This window comes from Mirounga angustirostris, unplaced genomic scaffold (assembly GCF_029215605.1).
Source record: "Mirounga angustirostris isolate CCGP_5_RB_7025 unplaced genomic scaffold, mMirAng1.0.hap1 SCAF_4, whole genome shotgun sequence".
Lineage (NCBI taxonomy): Eukaryota > Metazoa > Chordata > Mammalia > Carnivora > Phocidae > Mirounga > Mirounga angustirostris.
The window spans coordinates 189,437,900-189,455,581 of record NW_026991712.1 but is presented as its reverse complement, the minus strand read 5'-3'; the positions used below and the strand labels follow the sequence as shown (position 1 = coordinate 189,455,581).

Sequence of the window (17,682 nt, the reverse complement as noted above, 5' to 3'; positions counted from 1 at the left end):
ATCTGAAAAAATACAGCCTTTCCTTCCACAAGGAAAATGTGATTTAATTCTACAAATTTACAAGCCAAGATAAAACAAAAATAAAACGTGGAAAAGCAAACAGACGGGCAGTCTGAGCCTTGAGGTGGAGACCCATGGCCACGCCGGCCTGCAGCAGCTGCGTCCGCTCAGAGCAGGGCCCGGGTCTGGCCCCACACATTGCCTCCGGCACTGGCCCGGGGCCCGGCTGAGTCGTGCTGGGCAGCCCCCCGCAGGGCTGGCGCGGCTCTGTGCCGACCCTCAAAACTTGAGGCTGAAGCCAGGCCCCGCGGCCGAGGCTCCCTGGTTTGTGGTCGTGAGGTGGAAACCCGTCTCCTTCAAATCGTCGTCGCCCTGGGGAGCAAGCGGTGCTGTGGGGCCCCGGCTGCGCCAGCCCTGCCCCAGGGAGCCCCCACCCCTTCCCCCCGCCGCCGGCCCTGCCCCTCACCAGCTGGCTATAGCCCAGGCCTCCCTCGGGGGGCCGTGGGCTCGTGCCACGCTTCACCCTTTGCTGCTCACTCTTGGCGGGCCACGTGGGGAACATGGAGGGGTCGATGGGGAGGGGGGTCTCTCGGAAATACTCATGCTTGAGGCCGTCCTCGGCACTGACTCTCCGCCCAGGGAAGTAGGTCAGGAACCTGGGGGAACAAGAGCACTTGGTACCCAGCACAGGGGTGCGGGTGGGGGTGGGGGGTGGGGCGCCCACAGGTTGACACACTTGTTCATGAGGTCAAAGCCCTGGTCTGAGAGCAGCGCCCCAAAGCGTTTACGGAGATTGTTATAGGGATATTCAGTGAAGGTCATCTTCTTGACTGCGGGGAGATCATTGTAGCCAGGCCAGATCTTCTCACTGGGGGTGCCCAGGTCCTGAGAGAGAGAGACAGGCAAGTCTCAGAACGGCCACAGCCTGCAGGGGCGGGTCTGGTCCGGGGTGCCTGCACATACCTGCCAGGGCGCCCTGCAGGCGGAAGCCACAGACGCACCTTAAACACTTTGTTGATCTGATCGATCTCCGACTTCCCAGGAAAGAGCGGCTTCTGAGTCAGCAGCTCCCCAAAGATGCAGCCCACCGACCACATGTCCACAGCCGTGGAGTACTCCTGGGAGGCCAGGGGTGCACTCAGGGGGCTGGTGGGGCAGCAAGCACGGGTGAGGCCCCCCAGCCCCCAGCACTCACCTTGGCGCCAAGCAACAGCTCTGGGGCACGGTACCACAGGGTCACCACGACTGGAGTGTAGGCCTTCAGAGGGGACCCGTATTCCCTTGCCAGCCCGAAGTCGCCGACCTGCAAGGATGGAGGGCAGGCTGTGGGCAGACCTCTGAGGCCCGGGTGTCGGGCGCCCCGAGGGGTGAGCCGTGGGGACTCACCTTGAGGATCCCAGCGTGGCTCAGCAGCAGGTTGGAGGTCTTGAGGTCCCGGTGCAGGATCCAGTTGTCATGCAGATGTTTCACACCACGCAGCAGCTGGATCATCAGGGTCTTCACCTCCCCTAGAGGGCAGTGGGTTACTGTCCTAGGTCATCTGCTCGCCTCAGCAGCGACCAGGCTTCTTGGGGTGCATTCATCCCAGGAACGCTCCCAGCTCAGGGACACTGCCAGCAGCCTGGGCAGCCCAAGGGTGGGCTGTTCCTCGTGGGGGACGCCAGAGGGCCACATCTGTAGGAGTAACTTGGGGCTGCAGGAGGCCCTCCCTGTAGCTGGCCCCCACCGAGCCCGCAGGCCCCACCTGGCAAGAAAGGCTGCTTCATGGTCTCCATCAGGCTCTTGAGGTCATGCTCCACATAGTTCATCACGATGTAGATCTTGTCCATGTTGCTGCCCACGACTATTTCCTAAAAAACAAAAGTCTGTGGGTGCCCTGCTCACCTCCAGGCCCCACCTCTGCAACCATTGACTCCAGGAGCATAGACACGCAGAGACAGTGGGGACCTACAAAGTGTGATGACCATCCAGGGGCTGACATTTGGGGTGAGGGGGCTAGCACTCCATTTCTGCACAACACAGGTAAGTGTGACTCACAGGCTGCTCTCGGGGCACAGGCCGGGGCTGCCTTACCCTGACTGTGACGATGTTGGGGTGCTGCGCCTTGAGGATGGTATTGATCTCCCTCAGAGATGTGATTGGAAAGCCCTCTTTCTCCTTCTCCATCTTCAGCCGCTTCAGAGCCACAATTTCATCTGAAAACAATTCAAAGACAGGCTGAGAAAACCTTCCACTAACACACACTTGGCTGGGACTTGGGAAGCACTTCTTGTTGTGCACCAAGAAGTCTTCTGGTTTTTTTTTTTAAAGGTTTTATTTATTTATTTGAGAGAGAGCACGAGAGCGAAGAGGGTCAGAGGGAGAAGCAGGCTCCCCGCCGAGCAGGGAGCTCGATCTGGGACTCGATCCCAGGACCCTGGGACCATGACCTGAGCCGAAGGCAGCGCTCAACCGACTGAGCCACCCAGGCGCCCGAGAAGTCTTGTTTAACTGGAAAGTCCCGTATCACGTCAGCACCAAGAAAAAAACCCAAACCTGTTGCCCGACAGAAACATGAGGCCTATTTCCAGACCAGCTTTTGTCCAAAACAGATAAGGAGGATTGTCCTATTTCTCTCTCTAGCCTGACTGTGATTCGCCAGGAGACACGGCAAACCTCAACATCCCAACATGGACACATTCATCAGGGTCCCAGGATCTCAGGTGGTCCTTCCCCGAGTTTCCAAGACCCAGATGTGGGCGGAAGGGAAGCTTCCGGTCCATGACTCACACCTGCTCAGGTGCTAACACTCAAAGCAGACCCCACAGTTCCTTCTGGAGCCGAGGCACCTGCCGTCACAAGCAAGCAGCGGAGCCTACAGTCAGGCTGACCTCTGGACTCCACAGACATCAAGGAGTCACCTGCTCAGGGGCCCGTGCTTGCCAGGGAAGGCGAGGCCATGACCGGGCATCCGGGGAGGGAAGACTCTCAGAGTAGGAACGGTGTGTTCAATGACCTCGATGCTGAGAGTGCCAAGGGTCAGGATGGCCCAGGCCTGGATCTCAGTCCCTGCAAGCTGGCTGTGGCTGGAGCAAGACGCCCTGCCTCACTCCCTCCCTCCCAGAGCCCGCACGTAGGCCCATCAAGGCTGTGCACAGCAAACGCCGGGCTGGGCCTGAGGAAGGGCGGCGGGTGCACCCAAGGACAATGCTCCTCAGGAGAAATTCCTTCCTGCCTGAGGACAGGTTTTCCGTGCCGCCTGGTTCCTGTCCTACATCTGCCCTTCCCACCTTGGGGGACCACTCGATACTGCACCCACCTGTTTTCTTGTCCTTTGCTCTGTACACCACCCCGTAAGTGCCTTCTTCGATCCTATTGAGGCACTGGAATTCCTCCACGCTCCGACAACCCTGAACGGAAGCACGCCATGAGGACGCAGCAGCCGTGGCCGCGCTCACACCTGCTTGAGCTGGTGCAGCAGTCCCTGCCCAGAACGCGTCTGGTGGCAGGGCCAGCAGCTGCCCTCCTCCCCGGCTTCTTCAGTGAGCACATGCTCTTGGCTTAAGAAATAAAACCAACATGGACAAAACCTGGTCCTGGGCACGTCCTCCTGAGCCAGGCCTGGCCGCCCTGCGCTAAGATAACAACGGGGACAGGAACGCCCACGGCAGCACAGCACCAAAGCCCCGGCACCTTCCCTCGAGGCACAGGTGACCCCGGCAGCAGATGCCCACACCAGGGGCCCCGCTCATACTCTGAGCCCCCAACCCTGTCCACCGTCGGCAAAGTCGAGCCAGCCCTGGGGGGGGGGGGGGGGACGCCTGACCTGCAGGGCAGGGAGGTACTTGGGCAGCTCTTGTTTGAGTTCAATGGGTGACAGGGCAGGAGAGTCCGGCACGAAGTCGCCTTCAGTCAGGGCGCTGCTCTGCGGAGTGCCCTCGCCGGCTTCTTCCTCCCCTTCCTCACTGTCTCCGGAGTCTCGGTCAAATCGGGACTCTGGAACTTCAAATGTTAAACCCAACTGTGGAACCAGGAATAAGCAGTGTCATCGCCCCTCTGCTGCTCTGGGGTGGGGGTGGGGGGGACACCGAGTGCACACCAGAGCCGCACGGGAGAGACCCCAGATGCTGCACACAGCTGCGTACCCCACCACTCTGGACAGAGGGCACTGGGGTCTTGGGGTTCGCCACCTCAGCCGTGAGCACTGGGAGCTGCTGACTGGAGCCGGGGCTCAAAGGCGGCACAGCCAGGACTCGTCCGTCAGGCCCTGAGGGCATGGCCTGGCTGCTGCCTACTGGGGGTGCCCGCCCTGCGGATGGAGCGGAGCTCAGAGGCCAGGGCGGAGGGCGCCTCCCTGCCGTGTCTAAGCCATTGGGATGCTGAGGACGACATTCACTTAGCACTGCCCCTAGTCAGGGGTGCTGGCCCTCCACGGTCACAAGCGGGTCTCTCGGAGTCGGCTGCCTGTGCCTCGGGGGAGGGCTGCGCACACAAGATGGTGATCTGCTGGCTTTAGAAAGGGTCACAGTCGCTGAGGGGCAGCCGAGGGAAGGACCGCCCAGCGGGGTTGCCGCTCACCGACCAGGACATGATTCTCGCTCTCCCGCTCCCCGTCCTCACTCATCTCGTCCTCGCTCACTTCCTCTGCAAGACAGAGTGGGCGTCTGGTCGGACCTGCAGGGCCGTTCAGACCCTCCACGAGCACAAACAAGGGTCTGCTTTAGCCACCCGAAAGCAAGAACCACTGTAAATCATCAATTTTGGGGTCTCACGTGAGTTCCAGATACCAAGGCATTTTCTGTTTGGAAATATTTTTAAACTGAGAGTTCTAATGATCTCTCTGCAGTTTCTAAACACCAGACAAAACCATCAGCGCCCTGTGCCCTCACCAGCCGACTGTCCAGATGCGTCCTCAGAGTTGCTCCCGGTCTCCTCTTCCTCCTCCTCCTCCTCCTCCGATTCTTCACTGCTGCTCCCCTCCTCCTCCTCCTCCTCCTCTTCTTCCTCCTCCTCCTCTTCTTCCTCCTCTGAACCCGACCCTGACTCCGCTTCGGGAAGAAAACAGCCGGAAGTGCACGGTGGGGACCGGTGGGCCCTCCCTGCGCAGCGGCGAAACCAGCGGTTACCTGACGAGGACTCAGCGGAGCTGGTTTTCCTTTCGCTGTCGCTGACGTCTTGTAGGTCGGACAGCAGGTCTCTCTCTTCCATTTTCTCTTCTTTTACTTAGGAAACAAACCACCAAAGGTGAATGTGGGAAGTGTTTTACAATAAACAAGACCCGATGGCATCTTTCATGCAGAGACTAACTGTGGTTTGTGTGACACACAGCTCCCCCACACTGAGCTGGAAGATGGCTCTCGAAGACCGTAACAAACGTCTCCACCGACAAATACAAACGTACTTCACACAAATGACGGTCCCGTCACGCGATACGGGACAACTGTAGCCTATCCTCTCATCGTACGCAAAAGAAGCAAGTTTTTGTGCTAAAACGTTTGTCAGCGGAGAGCCACGCCATGCGGGCCCCCAGAGAGGCACTGTGCACCCTCACCTGGCTTCCGGCCGTCTGTCAGCTCAAACCTCTCCCGGGGTGGCCGTAGCGGGCTGCGACTCCAGTGGCTTGCTTTCACTTTGTCGCCATAGTCTTCTCTCATCGTTCGGTGATGCGTAGAAACTGGGGCACAAAACACAGCAGGACATGGAGCTGGCAGCGTCCTCTCCAGCAGGCGCCCAGCTCGGTGAGGTCTCACCTGCACCCTTGCCGGTGGTGACACACGACACATGCCCTGGCGACAGAGGCCTGGAGGCTGCGAGCTGTCCCTGAGGACCCACGTGGACCTTCCAGACTCTTCTCCACTGGTCAAAAGGGAAGGGGCCACGACCCACCCCCTCAAGCCTGTGCCTGACCCGTGTGGGCAGCAGACTCAGCTCCAGCACCAGGCCCGGGAAGGCCCCAGCCGCACACCCTCACCTCACACCTGAAGTGACCACGGCCCTCCTCGGCAGGGAATTACGCGGTCAGGCTCAACTCCTGAGCCCCACGGCCTGTCCCCACTTCGCTCGGCCACCATCCCGAGCGCCTCATCCCTCAGTGTCACTTGTGCAGCCCTGAGCTCACCCATGGGAACAGCACCCCACCGCAGGGTGCGCCCACCCGCACCTTCCCTCCGGGCCTCGCGCTCCTTGCGCCGCTCCTCGGCCCGCCGCTCCCGCTCCTTCTGTTCCCGCTGCTCCTTCTGCTGCTCGCGCATCTTTCGTTCTCTCTCCCGCTTCCTCTCCAGCTGCTCGAGGCGGTCCCTGCAACAAGCACAAGCCAACTCTCTCCACAAACACAAAGTTTTCCTTTTTTACCCCAAGTGCTTTTTTGTTCAAATTTAAAAGTTGTCCATTTAGGTTATTCAAACCATAAAGGACTGTTTAAAAGCAGAAAATAGATGTGCACACATCCAGACAGCCACAACAGAATAAAGCAAGGGGCGCCTGGGTGGCTCAGTCAGTCAAGCATCTGACTCTTGCTTTCGGCTCAGGTCATGACTTCAGGGTCGTGAGACTGAGCCCCACGTCAGGCTCCATGTTCAGCACAGAGACTGCTTGTCTCCCTCTCTCTGCCCGCCCCCCCCACCCGTTTGTGCGTTCTAATAAAATCTTTTTTTTAAAAAAAAAACATTTTTATTTACTTGACGGACAGAGATTGAGAGAGAGTGCGTGCGCTCACGCACAAGCAGGGGGAGCGGCAGGCAGAGGGAGAGGGAGAAGCAGACTCCACGCTGAGCAGGGAGCCCAATGTGGGACCCCTGGGATCATGACCTGAGCTGAAGGCAGAAGCTTCACTGACTGAGCCACTCAGGCACCCCTCAAATAAATAAAATCTTTAAAAAAAAAAAAAAAAAGGTTTTATTTGTCAGAGAGAGAAAGAGCGCATAAGCAGGGGGAGCGGCAGGCAGAGGGAGTAGCAGGCTTCCCAGTGAGCAGGGAGCCCTATGCAGGGCTCAATCCCAGACCCCGAGAGTATGACCCGAGCTGAAGGCAGCCACTTAACCGACTGAGCCACCCAGTCGCCCCACAAATAAAATCTTAAAAAATAATAATAATAAAGCAAAACACTAGCACAATGAGATAAGTGCCAATGACGAATGAGCCTACTGCTTCCAGATGCCTGTTTAGCAGACCTACTAGGTATGGATGACAGCACAATTTAAATCCACCTTTATCACTAAGTTTTCAGGGGCTACAGACGGGGTGGAAGAGTCCAGCTGGGGGAAGTCGGGAGGAGGATCTAGACTCAGGCCAGGGGCCCCATCCGACCCTCCTTACTGGATTCTATGGCAGGTGGACCCCCCAGACGATTCCCCAGCCCAGCCTGGCGTGGAGGTCAGCGGGCATGAGTGTGATATGTGAAGGGCAGTGGGGAAAGCTGCTTCATGAAGGCGGCAAGAGTCATCCGAGTACTGCGGTGTGTGTGGCTTACTGCACCACAACACGGCAAATAGTGAAAACTGGCCAGTTACAGTAAATTTTCATGTCCCTACAGTTATGTCCAAATATAAAAAGCTATTACAAAAAAAAAAAAGTACATACCAGTATACACAAACAGAAATGAGCACAAACAATGGTGAAAACAGAACAAGCCCGTGGTCCAGTCACCAGTCCTGTACCAACTTTGGGGTCTATCAGATGTCACCACTGCGAAGGCTGGGATTCTAGAAACTATTCTCTAAGTGCCTGAGTCCAAACTGTCGTGAGATAAAAGCTGTAACATAACATACGAAATCCAACCACAGAATTCCATTTTTCATAAATTTATGGAATTGTGCAACCATCACCACGAGCCAGTTTTAAAACACTCCCATCGCCTGATAGGCCCCCTCACGCCCATCTGTGGCCAGCTCCTAGCCTGCCCCACGAACCTGTTTCTATCTGCTTGGGATTCTGTGGATATTCCTTCTGCTTGCTTTGGGTTGAGTCTGCTTCTCTGTTCTGCTTTCTGCAGAAGCTCGGATGCTGACCTGAAAACTTCCTTCTCTGTTATCAGTGCTTAAAAGCCAAAACATCTCACTCCGTGCACAGCCTTTTCTGCATCACTAAGTTTTGGCATGCTCCTTTTGTTTTCATTCAGTTCAAAATGTCCCCCCTACCCCCGCCCCCAGTAGACTCCATGTTCAGCGAGGTGCCCAACGCAGGGCTTGAACTCACCACCCTGAGATCAAGACCCGAGTTGGGATCAAGTCGGATGCTTAACCGACTGAGCCACCCAGGCACCCGTTTTTCCTTTTAATTTCTTCTTTGGGCCATAGGTTATGTAGGAAAGGACTGCTGGATTTCCATTTGAGGATGTCCTCAGGTTTTTTTGTGTTGATTTCTACTTCAATCCTTTCGTGGTAAGAGGGTGTACTTTGTACAACCTCAGTTCTCTTAGATTCGGAACTTGCGTGGCCCACATATGATCTATGTTGGACAACGTTCCCTCTCAAGAGTGGACTCTGCAGCTGTGGGTGGGGTGCTAAACGCAAGGTCAGTGAGACTGATCTGGTACAGGTTATTTTCCAGTTTTATATCCTTTTCTCTAGCTGTTCTGTCAACGATGACAATGTGGCATTGAATTTCCAGCTACGATGGATGAACTGCCTATTTCTCCTTCCAGCTATCAGGCACACACACGCTCATCACCATCACTTCTTTCTGCTGCACGGACCCTTCTGTCGTGGGAAGCCTGTGTTCGTGCTGGTCTGACTTCTGTCAGGTAACCCTGACGTCTCGCCTGAGCCACGTGTGCTCTGCAGCTGCTGTGGGACGTCTCTGTCCACACGTCTACTTTTGACCTACTTTGTCCTGGACTCGGAGGTTCTCCTTGCAGACAACCTACTGCATCATGCTTTGCTATCAAAGAACCTCTTCTCTGGGGTATAGAAACCACTCCATGTTTCCTGTAATTATGGATGTGGCTGAATTCACCTTTTGTTACTGTTTTAATTTTGTCTCCTGTCTTTTTAGGTCCTGTTTCTCCCTTTTTGGTTTAAATAAGGATTTTTAGAATACCATGTTAATTGCTCTGTATTACTTTATTAGTTATTTTCCTAGTGGTCGCTCCAGCACGGGAAGCATGCCCCTTGTCGTCCCAGTGAATGCAGAGGCCCTGCTCTGACACAGCTCCGGCCCTCCCTTCTCTGTGCAGCCTACTCATGCTACGCGTCACAGGAGAGCATTTTAACTGTCACTGTTTTATGCAATCCTATGTCTCCTATAGAAATTGAGAAGATGTGAGAAAAAACATTTATAGATTCTGTTATGTTAACCTAAGCCTTTACCATTTCCAGTGCTCTTTTCTTCCTTCTTCCTTTTCTTCCCTGATACCTTCTGCTGTCATTTCCATTCAACATGAAGGTATTCCTTGAGTATTTAAGGCAGGTCTTGCTAACAATGAATTCCACCAGTTTATCTTCCTTATTCCCCCTCACTTTGGAAGAACAGTTTTGCTGGATACAGAACTCCTGGTTGCCAGGCTTTCTTTTCGCAGTGGGACCATGCCATTCCACCACCCTCACCGACTCTGAGAAGTCAGCCTCCAATCACACTGAAGCCTCCCTTCTATGTAGATTTTTTCTCCTGCTTTCAAGATTTTCTCTTTGGCTTTCACGTTTCACTGTGATGTCACTTTATTTATCCCACTTGGGATATGAGCTTCTAGATGTATAGATAAATGTTTTTCATTTTTTTTTTTTAAGATTTTATTCATTTATTTGACAGAGAGAGAGAGAGAGAGACAGTGAGAGAGTGAACACAAGCAGGGGGAGTGCGAGAGGGAGAAGCAGGCCTCCCGCTGAGTAAAGAGCCTGACGTGGGGCTTGATCCCAGGATCCCAGCTGAGCCACCCAGGCGCCCCAAATGTTTTTCATCTTTGAGGTTCTGTTCATCTTTTGTCAATTCTCTCCATTCTTTAGAAAGCATAATTTCTATCACTCCATTTCAAGTTCCTTGCTAATGTGGAACACTTGATTTCTACTGATGCTTTTCTTCCTTAATACAGAGTCATACTTTCCTATTTCTTTTATATCTCAAAACTTTTTGTTGAAAATTGGACAGATTTCAGGGGCACTCTAACAAAACCTTTTTTTTTTTTTTTTTAAGATTTTACTTATTTGACTGAGAGAGAGAACACAAGCGGCGGGGGGGCGGGTGGCAGGCAGAGGGAGAGGGAGAAACAGACTCCCCACTGAGCAGGGAGACCGACGTGGGGCTCCATCCCAGGACCCTGGGATCATGACCTGAGCTGAAGGCAGATGCTTAACCGACTAAGCAGCCCAGGTGCTCCTCTAACAAAATCTTAAAAAAAAAAAAAAAAAAAAAGAAAAGAAAATTGACGTTTCAGATAACATACTGTAGCAATTTTGGATTCTCATTTTCTCTCTCAGTTGCCGTTTGTTTGGTAACACGCCACGCTAATGTGTGAACTCTTGTCTCCCGACTAGAGTGTGGCCACTGCTGTTTTCTTTCCCATACGTTTTTTATTTTCAGGCTTGGCTTCCTTGGAGTTACCACTGTGTGTGCACAGCTGTGCTGTCAGCCCATCCTAAACAGCGTCAGCACAGGGCCTGGCAAACATGGGTGTTTCACATGCCAGCAGTGAACCTGGACACAAAGCTCTGCTAACCTCATGATCTCAGACCTTTACCTGAAGACCCAGCTCGTCCCACACCGCCTCCACGAGAGAACAAAGGCTCTTGTCACATCTTCGTCAGTTCAGCCCTTCGGCCTTGGTTCCTGGAATGCTGGCACATCTACCCTCCTACTTCTCCCTTCCTTGTAGCAGGCCACCCACCAAGCTTTCCCTGGAAATGACCTCAATATACAGAGGTTGCCCTACTATTCACATCACTGATCTGGGGCTAAACAGATGCTTTTTCCTGGGAATCTGAGCCCACAGAGGTGTACTTGGAGACATGTCCAAGAGTCTGGTGTCTCAGCTCCCAGGCCGCTACCAAGCCCTTGGGATTTCCTTTTGTTTTGTCTGAAAGAACTACAGCCTATTTCTGCAGTCTAGAGTCTATCAGAGAACCCGAAGCAATGTATTTCCTTAGTTTTCCTGGCTTAGGCCACCTAGAACAGAGCCTGGTACAGAGCACACACTCAATGAATACTTGCCCAGTAATCACCCTAAACTAGACTTCTTTTGGGTACAGATTCTGTGTCAGGATTTCTATACGTGCACTGGGCTATCTCCAAGAGCTATGATTCGAACACAGTACTCCCCTTCCTCTCACGAGGCATGCCCCATCCTGACGCAGCAAGCTCAGAGGTATTTACAGTCCCTCCTCCCCCTCACCCATCATCAGCTGAGAGGCCTAGGAAGATCACTTCTCCCTCTTCTACCTTCCTTTCCCTCTCCACTGTTAGGTGTTTGGCCCTAAAACTTCATTCCCTGTGCCTGAATTCCTATCTCAGACCCAGCTCCTGCCAGCAATGCCCCTTCCTCCAGGTCCACGTCACACTCTTACACGGGGTCTCGAGCAACTGCCGGCATGGCCTCGCTCCCGAGTACCTCCCTCAGCAGCCTCCACCTGGAGAAACTGACACACAGAGTTCCATTCCCTTTATTATCTTTTCTCAGGAAGATTTACACCCATTTCAGTCTTCAAGATGCAGTAAAAACTCAATCCCTTTAGCACAAATCTCTTGGTTTACACCACCACGTTTACTGCACCGTGACTCTGGGCTCACAAACCACTTCTGCATCACATCTGTGTTATGCTGCCGGGTCACCGTGTGTCAAGATGGTCTCTTCTGCCACTTTGACGGCCTACTGGCCCCAGGAGTGCTCCATTCAGGCTCCTTAGCAAACTGTGCTCACTCACCTCTCCCTTCTGGAGTGTTCCCGGGCCATCTCCCTCCTCTTCTGCCTCTCCCACTCTCGGCGAGCCTTGTCCTGCTCCTCTCGGTGCCGTTTCCGGCGCTCGTGCTCTCGCTCTTTTTCCTTTGCTCTAGCGTGCTTCCCTAAGGAGAAAGAGAGTGTCATGCAAAGGGGCCCAACTCCCAAAACTTAATTTGCAAATACCCAGTGAAGAAGAGAATACTCAATTAATGACTTGGAGTCTCCGACTCAGGGAAAAATAACGTGGTGACCACTGAATAGAATTGTAACTGCATCTTGTTTCTCAATTTTCTGTATTAAATAAACTATGATTGGACTAGAGCTGACCAATGAACACAGGGCAGGGGCACCGACACCCCTGTGGCCGGAAATCCAAGGGTAATTATGAGTCCTTAACAGTCAACTACTAACAGCCTACTGCTGAACAGAAGCTTTACTGGCAACACATCTTTTGTGTCACGTGTGTTCCCTACTGTACTCTTAAACTGTGTAAGCTACAGAAAAGAGACTATCATTAGAAGAACTAGAAGGAAGGGAAAGTGTGTTTACAGCACTGTCCTGCGTTTACCAGGAAAAATCCGTGTGCAAGTGGACCATGAAGTTCCAGCCCATGCAGGGTTAGCTGTATACCAGTTCCGTAACTAAACAACATCATCATCATTCGTAAAGAACACAGGACAAAGTTCAACTCCTTATGGTGGATTTCCATCTTGTGTGACAGAACCATGTTCACCAACTGCATTGATAACATGAAACTTAAACCAGGTGCCAGGGCCATATTTCCCAACACCCCTAAGAACCTCTTAATGGTAGGAGATCAAACCCATTTGGACTTCATCAAACATCTTTTTATTTTCAGTTAATTCAACACTGAACTGCTATAAAAATCGCATGTAAATCTCCTATTTTTGTTGAATTAAGACAATATGACATTTAAACGAACTAACCCACAACAATGTAACAAGGGGAAAAAAACACCAGAAGAAAAATGAAACACCTATTCAGAATGATCTACAATAAATTTATGCTTTCAGCTAAAATTTTACTTTCTCTTCTCTTTCAATTGTGCTCTGGAGAAGACAGCAGATCATTAACATAGGAAGAGACCACACTTAAGCAGGATACCAAAAAAAAAAAAAACCCCAAAAAAACCCCAAACAAAACGAACAAACAAAAAACCTAAAAAAAAAATTAATTAAAAAAAAAGCTTCTGTACCCCCTTCTGCTGAATGGCTACGATGCCTACGTTTCTCTTTCCTCTTTTCATCTTTCCTGTGATGAGCCTTTTCTTTCCGAGACATTTGCTGTGGTGGTTTGATAGCCAAAGAATCATCTTCCTCTCCTCTGAAATACACAACAGCATCACAGCATGCTAAGAGTAATGAAAGGAGCCTCAGGGCACTGTGGAGCTTCTCTAACCCAGAAACATGCAGCGTTCAGAATACAAAAGAGTGCAGTCTGAACCATCGTTTTAAATATTGTTAACTACGAAACTTAAGCCAAAACTGCTTGTCAAATACAGACTCAGATCAAAAGTGTAAGTGAAAAATCAACGCCTATATGGAGCAATGCCTCTCTGAGGAAACTTTAGGGGGCAACAGACATGTTCATTACCCTGATCATAACTGCACAAATATGTACAAATACGTCAAACTGCACACTTCATATATATGCAGTTTGTCATTTATATACCAACAAAGCTGTTAAAAAAAAGGTACCATGATTTTAATGAACTTAATGACCCCAAAAGGTCCCTCAACAGTATCTTCAACTGCCTGTATGACTGAAATCCTGGGAGACTTCTTGATCTATGTCTCTGTACCTCAGTTTCTGGTTAGGTTGGCTTTAATTATCTGATGATGGATAATCTGGTGCTGATGATGGGTACGAGAAGGAATCAAGTGGTGCAGGGAAAAGTGTTAGAATACACAGGCCTGGGTAGGACCATTTCTGCTTACAGGACTTGCTCAATATACTTCAGTACTCTAATGTGGTTTATCTGTGCACAATTTTAGGCAGTGATTTTATTAATCATCAAAAGCACACAGAACAATTATTTAAATGTAGTTCGTGAGGGGTGCCTGGGTGGCTCAGTCGGAGAAATGTCTGCCTTTGGCTCAGGTCACGATCCCAGGGTCCTGGGATGGAGCCTAGTTTAGGCTCCCTGCTCAGTGGGGAGTCTGCTTCTCCCTCTCCCACTGCCCCTACCCCCACTCTTTGCACTCTCTCAAAAATATAAAAATCCTTAAAAACAAACAAACAAACAAACAAGTGTGGTTTGAGGACTTAATTGAAGGATGATTGCAAGGAAAGAGATATACACTCACTCAACTTTCGTAACAGGGGTGCGGTGGCAAGTGATAACACACAGTCTATCTCAACTGTGAGGTAAACCTGAAGTCAGGACTACAGATGTTTTCAAAGTAACACTGAGAAAGGTCAGACAGGGCCCCTGCCATGCGGGGGGACCCCGCCGGCCCCCACGCTCTTCCCTGCTGTACACCTCGCCCCCACCTGTCTTCCATGGAGTCCTCTCTTCTGTATGGTGAGTTCCGTATCGTAATCTCCATGCGGTGGTCCCTCAGCTCCCCCTCCTCAAGGGAATCCCGCTTGGAATCCCGGTCATCAGACTAAGAAGCAAGGAGAAAGTCATTTTCCTTACATAAGTGTCTTTTTAATGATAATCAAACCTTGCCAACATCCAAAAACAAAGTTTCACATATGCTTTGGATGGACCAATGTTACAAAACATGAAAAAACTTTCACTCAAATCACACGATGCTAAAATCAAAACTCGCTGCAAACTCAGAACCTGAGATGAAACATCCGAAACCAGCACACAGGACAAGGAATATTAGACTCTCTGCCAAGTATGTTAGTTGTTTACAGAAGCCGAAATTGAGCCCTAAGGTATATTTCATGCCAGATACTCCGGGATATTTCGCCAGTCGTTAGGAAGGGTCAGCGACCAACGTTATCAGAAGAGGTGCTTTTGCCAACATCCCTTTCAAAACTACCAAGAGTTTCTCCGAACACGTTATCACCAAACCAAAAAGGAAAAGACAGAACATTAATTTCAACGCGACTTCCTACTTCTCTACACAGAGATGGTGTCGCAAACGGAAGAGTATCAATACGAGGACAATTAGTCGCCCTGTGCTAACGAATTTAGGCTGAAAGCACTTCATTCTCCACGTAGAGCCCGCCGTCCACACACAGCTGCAGCGTGTTATCGTGTGTCCTCAACGTAAACCGAGTATGTGAACGTTTCTGTTAATTCTCAGAACAGGCTGGGCTCACCTGCGACATTCGGAGGGACAAAAGAACTTCGCCGAAGAAGCGTTGTTCTAATGGAAAAACGAGGGCAGAGAAATTAAATCTCCTTTAAGAAAGCACGTACTTAAAAAACACGGCTTACGTTTTTTAAGCGCTTTATCTCTGCCTTCTCCTCCTGTTCCTTCCGTCGCTTCTTTTCCTGAAGAATTTCATCTAAGGTTTTCACTTTCCAAGAGTCCTTTTCATCACCCATTGGAGTCCAAACGCTGCCGGGAGAACGGAAGCTCCGTGAGGACACCGCCACCGCGGCTCCGGCCCGCGCGGCCCCCGAGCAAGCCCGGGCAGGCGCGAGGCCCGCGCCCGTCGCGCCCGCCACTCCCGCACGGCCCTGGGCAAGCTCGTCGCCCCGGCGGCCTTTCTGCCAAAGCTGGGCCGGCCCCGCGGGGCGCCGCTCCCCGGCCCTCCCCGCGCACGGGGCTCGCCGGCGGAGGGTCGCGGCCCCCGTCACAGGGCCGGGAGCCGGGGTGGGGCGCTGCGACACGGCCGCGGCGCCGGGACCCTCGCCCCCGGGCTCAGCCGCCACGAGCCGGGTCCGGCCCGGCGCCGCCTCCAGCCCCAGCTCCGCGCGGGGCGACGAGGCGGGAAGCGACGCCCGGACGCGAGCGGCCGGGGAGCTGGCTGCGCCCGCCGCGCGTCCCGGCCCTCCGCCGCTCACCCCTGCACCGCCGCCGCCGCCGCCGCCGCCGCCGCCACCGGTCCCGGAGCCTGAGGAGAAACAGCGCCCGGCGCGCGCCAGCAGCGTCGCCACTTCCTGCGTCGGCGCGGCCTGATGACACGCGGGGGCGGGGCCCGCCGCAGCCTCCGGGGCGAGGGGATCCGGCGCGCGGGCCTACGTCACTTCCGCCCTGGGATCCCTCGGTGGCCCCACCTACTGACGCGGAGCCGCCGCCGCCCCGGGGCGCCTGCTCGGGCCGCGCGCCTACCCCCGCTCCCCGGGTCCCGTCCCTGCCCCGCGCGGCACCCCGCCGGCCTTCGTGGTTTCGGGGGGCCGCAGACCCACGTTAGTGACATCTGACACGGAAAATGCCGACCGTGACGAATGCGGGCAAAAAGAGGGCGAGTGGAACGGACAGCGATTTCCTGAATCCTTGGGGACAGGGACGCCTTCCCTGTCTCCTCCCTTCGTGCTGAAAACTGCGGAGGCCACGGGGGGCGGCCGTGGCGTCAGCTCGGGAGCGGACACGGGACGGCCCCTCCGTGACGAGCGCGCGACGGACACGGCTCACGTTTACCGTACTTTTGCGGAACGGAGTCCCAGGTGGTCGATTTCGACAGAAATGGCCAAGAGGCACCGGTGCGTCGCCGCGGCAGATGTAACCGCCCTTTCGAGAAAGTACCGATCCGGCCACTTGAACACAAGCCGGTGAAAGGAAGCGCACACACGCATTGTTACCACGCACTTTGAGCTCTCCGGTTTTGTTCGGCATAAAGCAAATACAACTCGTTCAGATGTAGACAGTTACTGACGTAATTTCCGAGTTTGCCGTGTGGGAAAGTCACCGTGACTGTGGCCCTCCCCAGCCTAGAGCCCAGGACACCCCCTGGGCGGGTTCAGAATCGACTCCCACATCTGCGAACAGACTAGAAACGGCCAGTGAAGGTCCGTTTTACTCAAATGAAAACCGGGGGGGAAAAAAACTGGGAGCGCCTGGCTGCTCAGTCGGTGGAGCCTGTGACTCGATCTTACTGTGAGATGGAGCCCTACACTGGGTGTAGCGATTACGTAAAAATAAAGTCTTCAGGGGCGCCTGGGTGGCTCAGTCGGTAAGCGTCTGCCTTCCGCTCGGGTCATGGTCCCGGGGTCCTGGGATCGAGCCCCGCATCAGGATCCTTGCTTAGCAGGAAACCTGCTTCTCCCTCCCACTCCCTCTGCTTGCGTTCCCTCTTTCTTGCGGTGTCTGTCAAATAAATAAAATCTTAAAAAAAAAAAAAATACTAAAGCTTGTCTGCACTGAACTCGAGAGGTCATAAAAGAATAGCAAGGGGCGCCTGAGTGGCTCAGTGGGTTAAGCAACTGTCTTTGGCTCAGGTCATGATCCCAGGGTCCTGGGATCGAGCCCCGCATCAGGCTCCCTGCTCCGCGGGAAGCCCGTTTCCCCCTCTCCCACTCCCCCTGCTTGTGTGCCCTCGCTCGCTAATAAATACAATAAAATCTTTTTAAAAATAAAATAATTTGTTACCAATTAGAATAGTTTTCAACTGTTTCGAATCGGCATGGATCCAGTGCCCATCAAACCCAGAATCAGAACCCTCAGGAAAACTGGAAGAAATTCTTCAGAGATGGCAAAGTCGAAGGTTTTCGACCCAAGTCGCAGGGAGGTCAGCACAACCTCACCTCTGCTCTTGGCTCCTCAGCCAGGAGAGAGGGAAACAGGCAGATTCACCAGGGGAGCTGGTGGCATTCTTATTTGTAAACTAAGGAATGAAGAGGCCCCAACCAGAGCACGTATGGATTTTGTGAAAGAATGAAGCCCTTAGTACAACATTGGTCAAAGGCAAAA

The 17,682-nt window shown here is 53.0% G+C and overlaps 1 protein-coding gene across 7 annotated transcripts; it reads right to left on the bottom strand.

The window, feature by feature from the left end:
- Positions 1 to 18: 18 nt before the first annotated feature.
- On the bottom strand, positions 19 to 17,085 carry CDK11B (cyclin dependent kinase 11B). 7 transcript variants are annotated; one of them, XM_045898910.3, is made up of 20 exons: positions 15,837 to 17,085; positions 15,264 to 15,387; positions 14,360 to 14,475; positions 13,092 to 13,189; positions 11,829 to 11,967; positions 6,140 to 6,276; positions 5,531 to 5,653; positions 5,106 to 5,201; positions 4,869 to 5,027; positions 4,558 to 4,623; positions 3,806 to 3,981; positions 3,299 to 3,389; positions 2,074 to 2,195; positions 1,745 to 1,850; positions 1,387 to 1,508; positions 1,196 to 1,303; positions 1,002 to 1,118; positions 737 to 885; positions 467 to 656; positions 19 to 372 (listed from the first exon to the last, which is right to left on the bottom strand). In XM_045898910.3, the coding sequence occupies exons 2-20, from the start codon at positions 15,372 to 15,374 to the stop codon at positions 280 to 282; spliced, it is 2,319 nt and encodes a 772-aa protein (XP_045754866.1). In that variant the 5' UTR covers positions 15,375 to 15,387; positions 15,837 to 17,085; the 3' UTR covers positions 19 to 279. The 7 variants fall into 7 exon arrangements, with proteins under 7 accessions (XP_045754866.1, XP_045754865.1, XP_064446174.1 ...); XM_045898909.3 differs by having other exon boundaries at positions 13,062 to 13,189; positions 15,837 to 17,084; XM_064590104.1 differs by having other exon boundaries at positions 3,806 to 3,975; positions 13,062 to 13,189; positions 15,837 to 17,084.
- Positions 17,086 to 17,682: the final 597 nt, after the last annotated feature.

Bases quoted from the DNA above. Each gene is read 5' to 3' on its own strand.
- CDK11B (XM_045898909.3), bottom strand. From the start codon at position 15,374: ATGGGTGATGAAAAGGACTCTTGGAAAGTGAAAACCTTAGATGAAATT. The intron at 14,476-15,263 runs GTAAGCCGTGTT...CTTGCTTCTTAG, and splicing joins AGATAAAGCGCTTAAAAAAC to TCTGATGACCGGGATTCCAA. The intron at 1,509-1,744 runs GTGGGGCCTGCG...ACTGCCCTCTAG, and splicing joins GAAGCAGCCTTTCTTGCCAG to GGGAGGTGAAGACCCTGATG.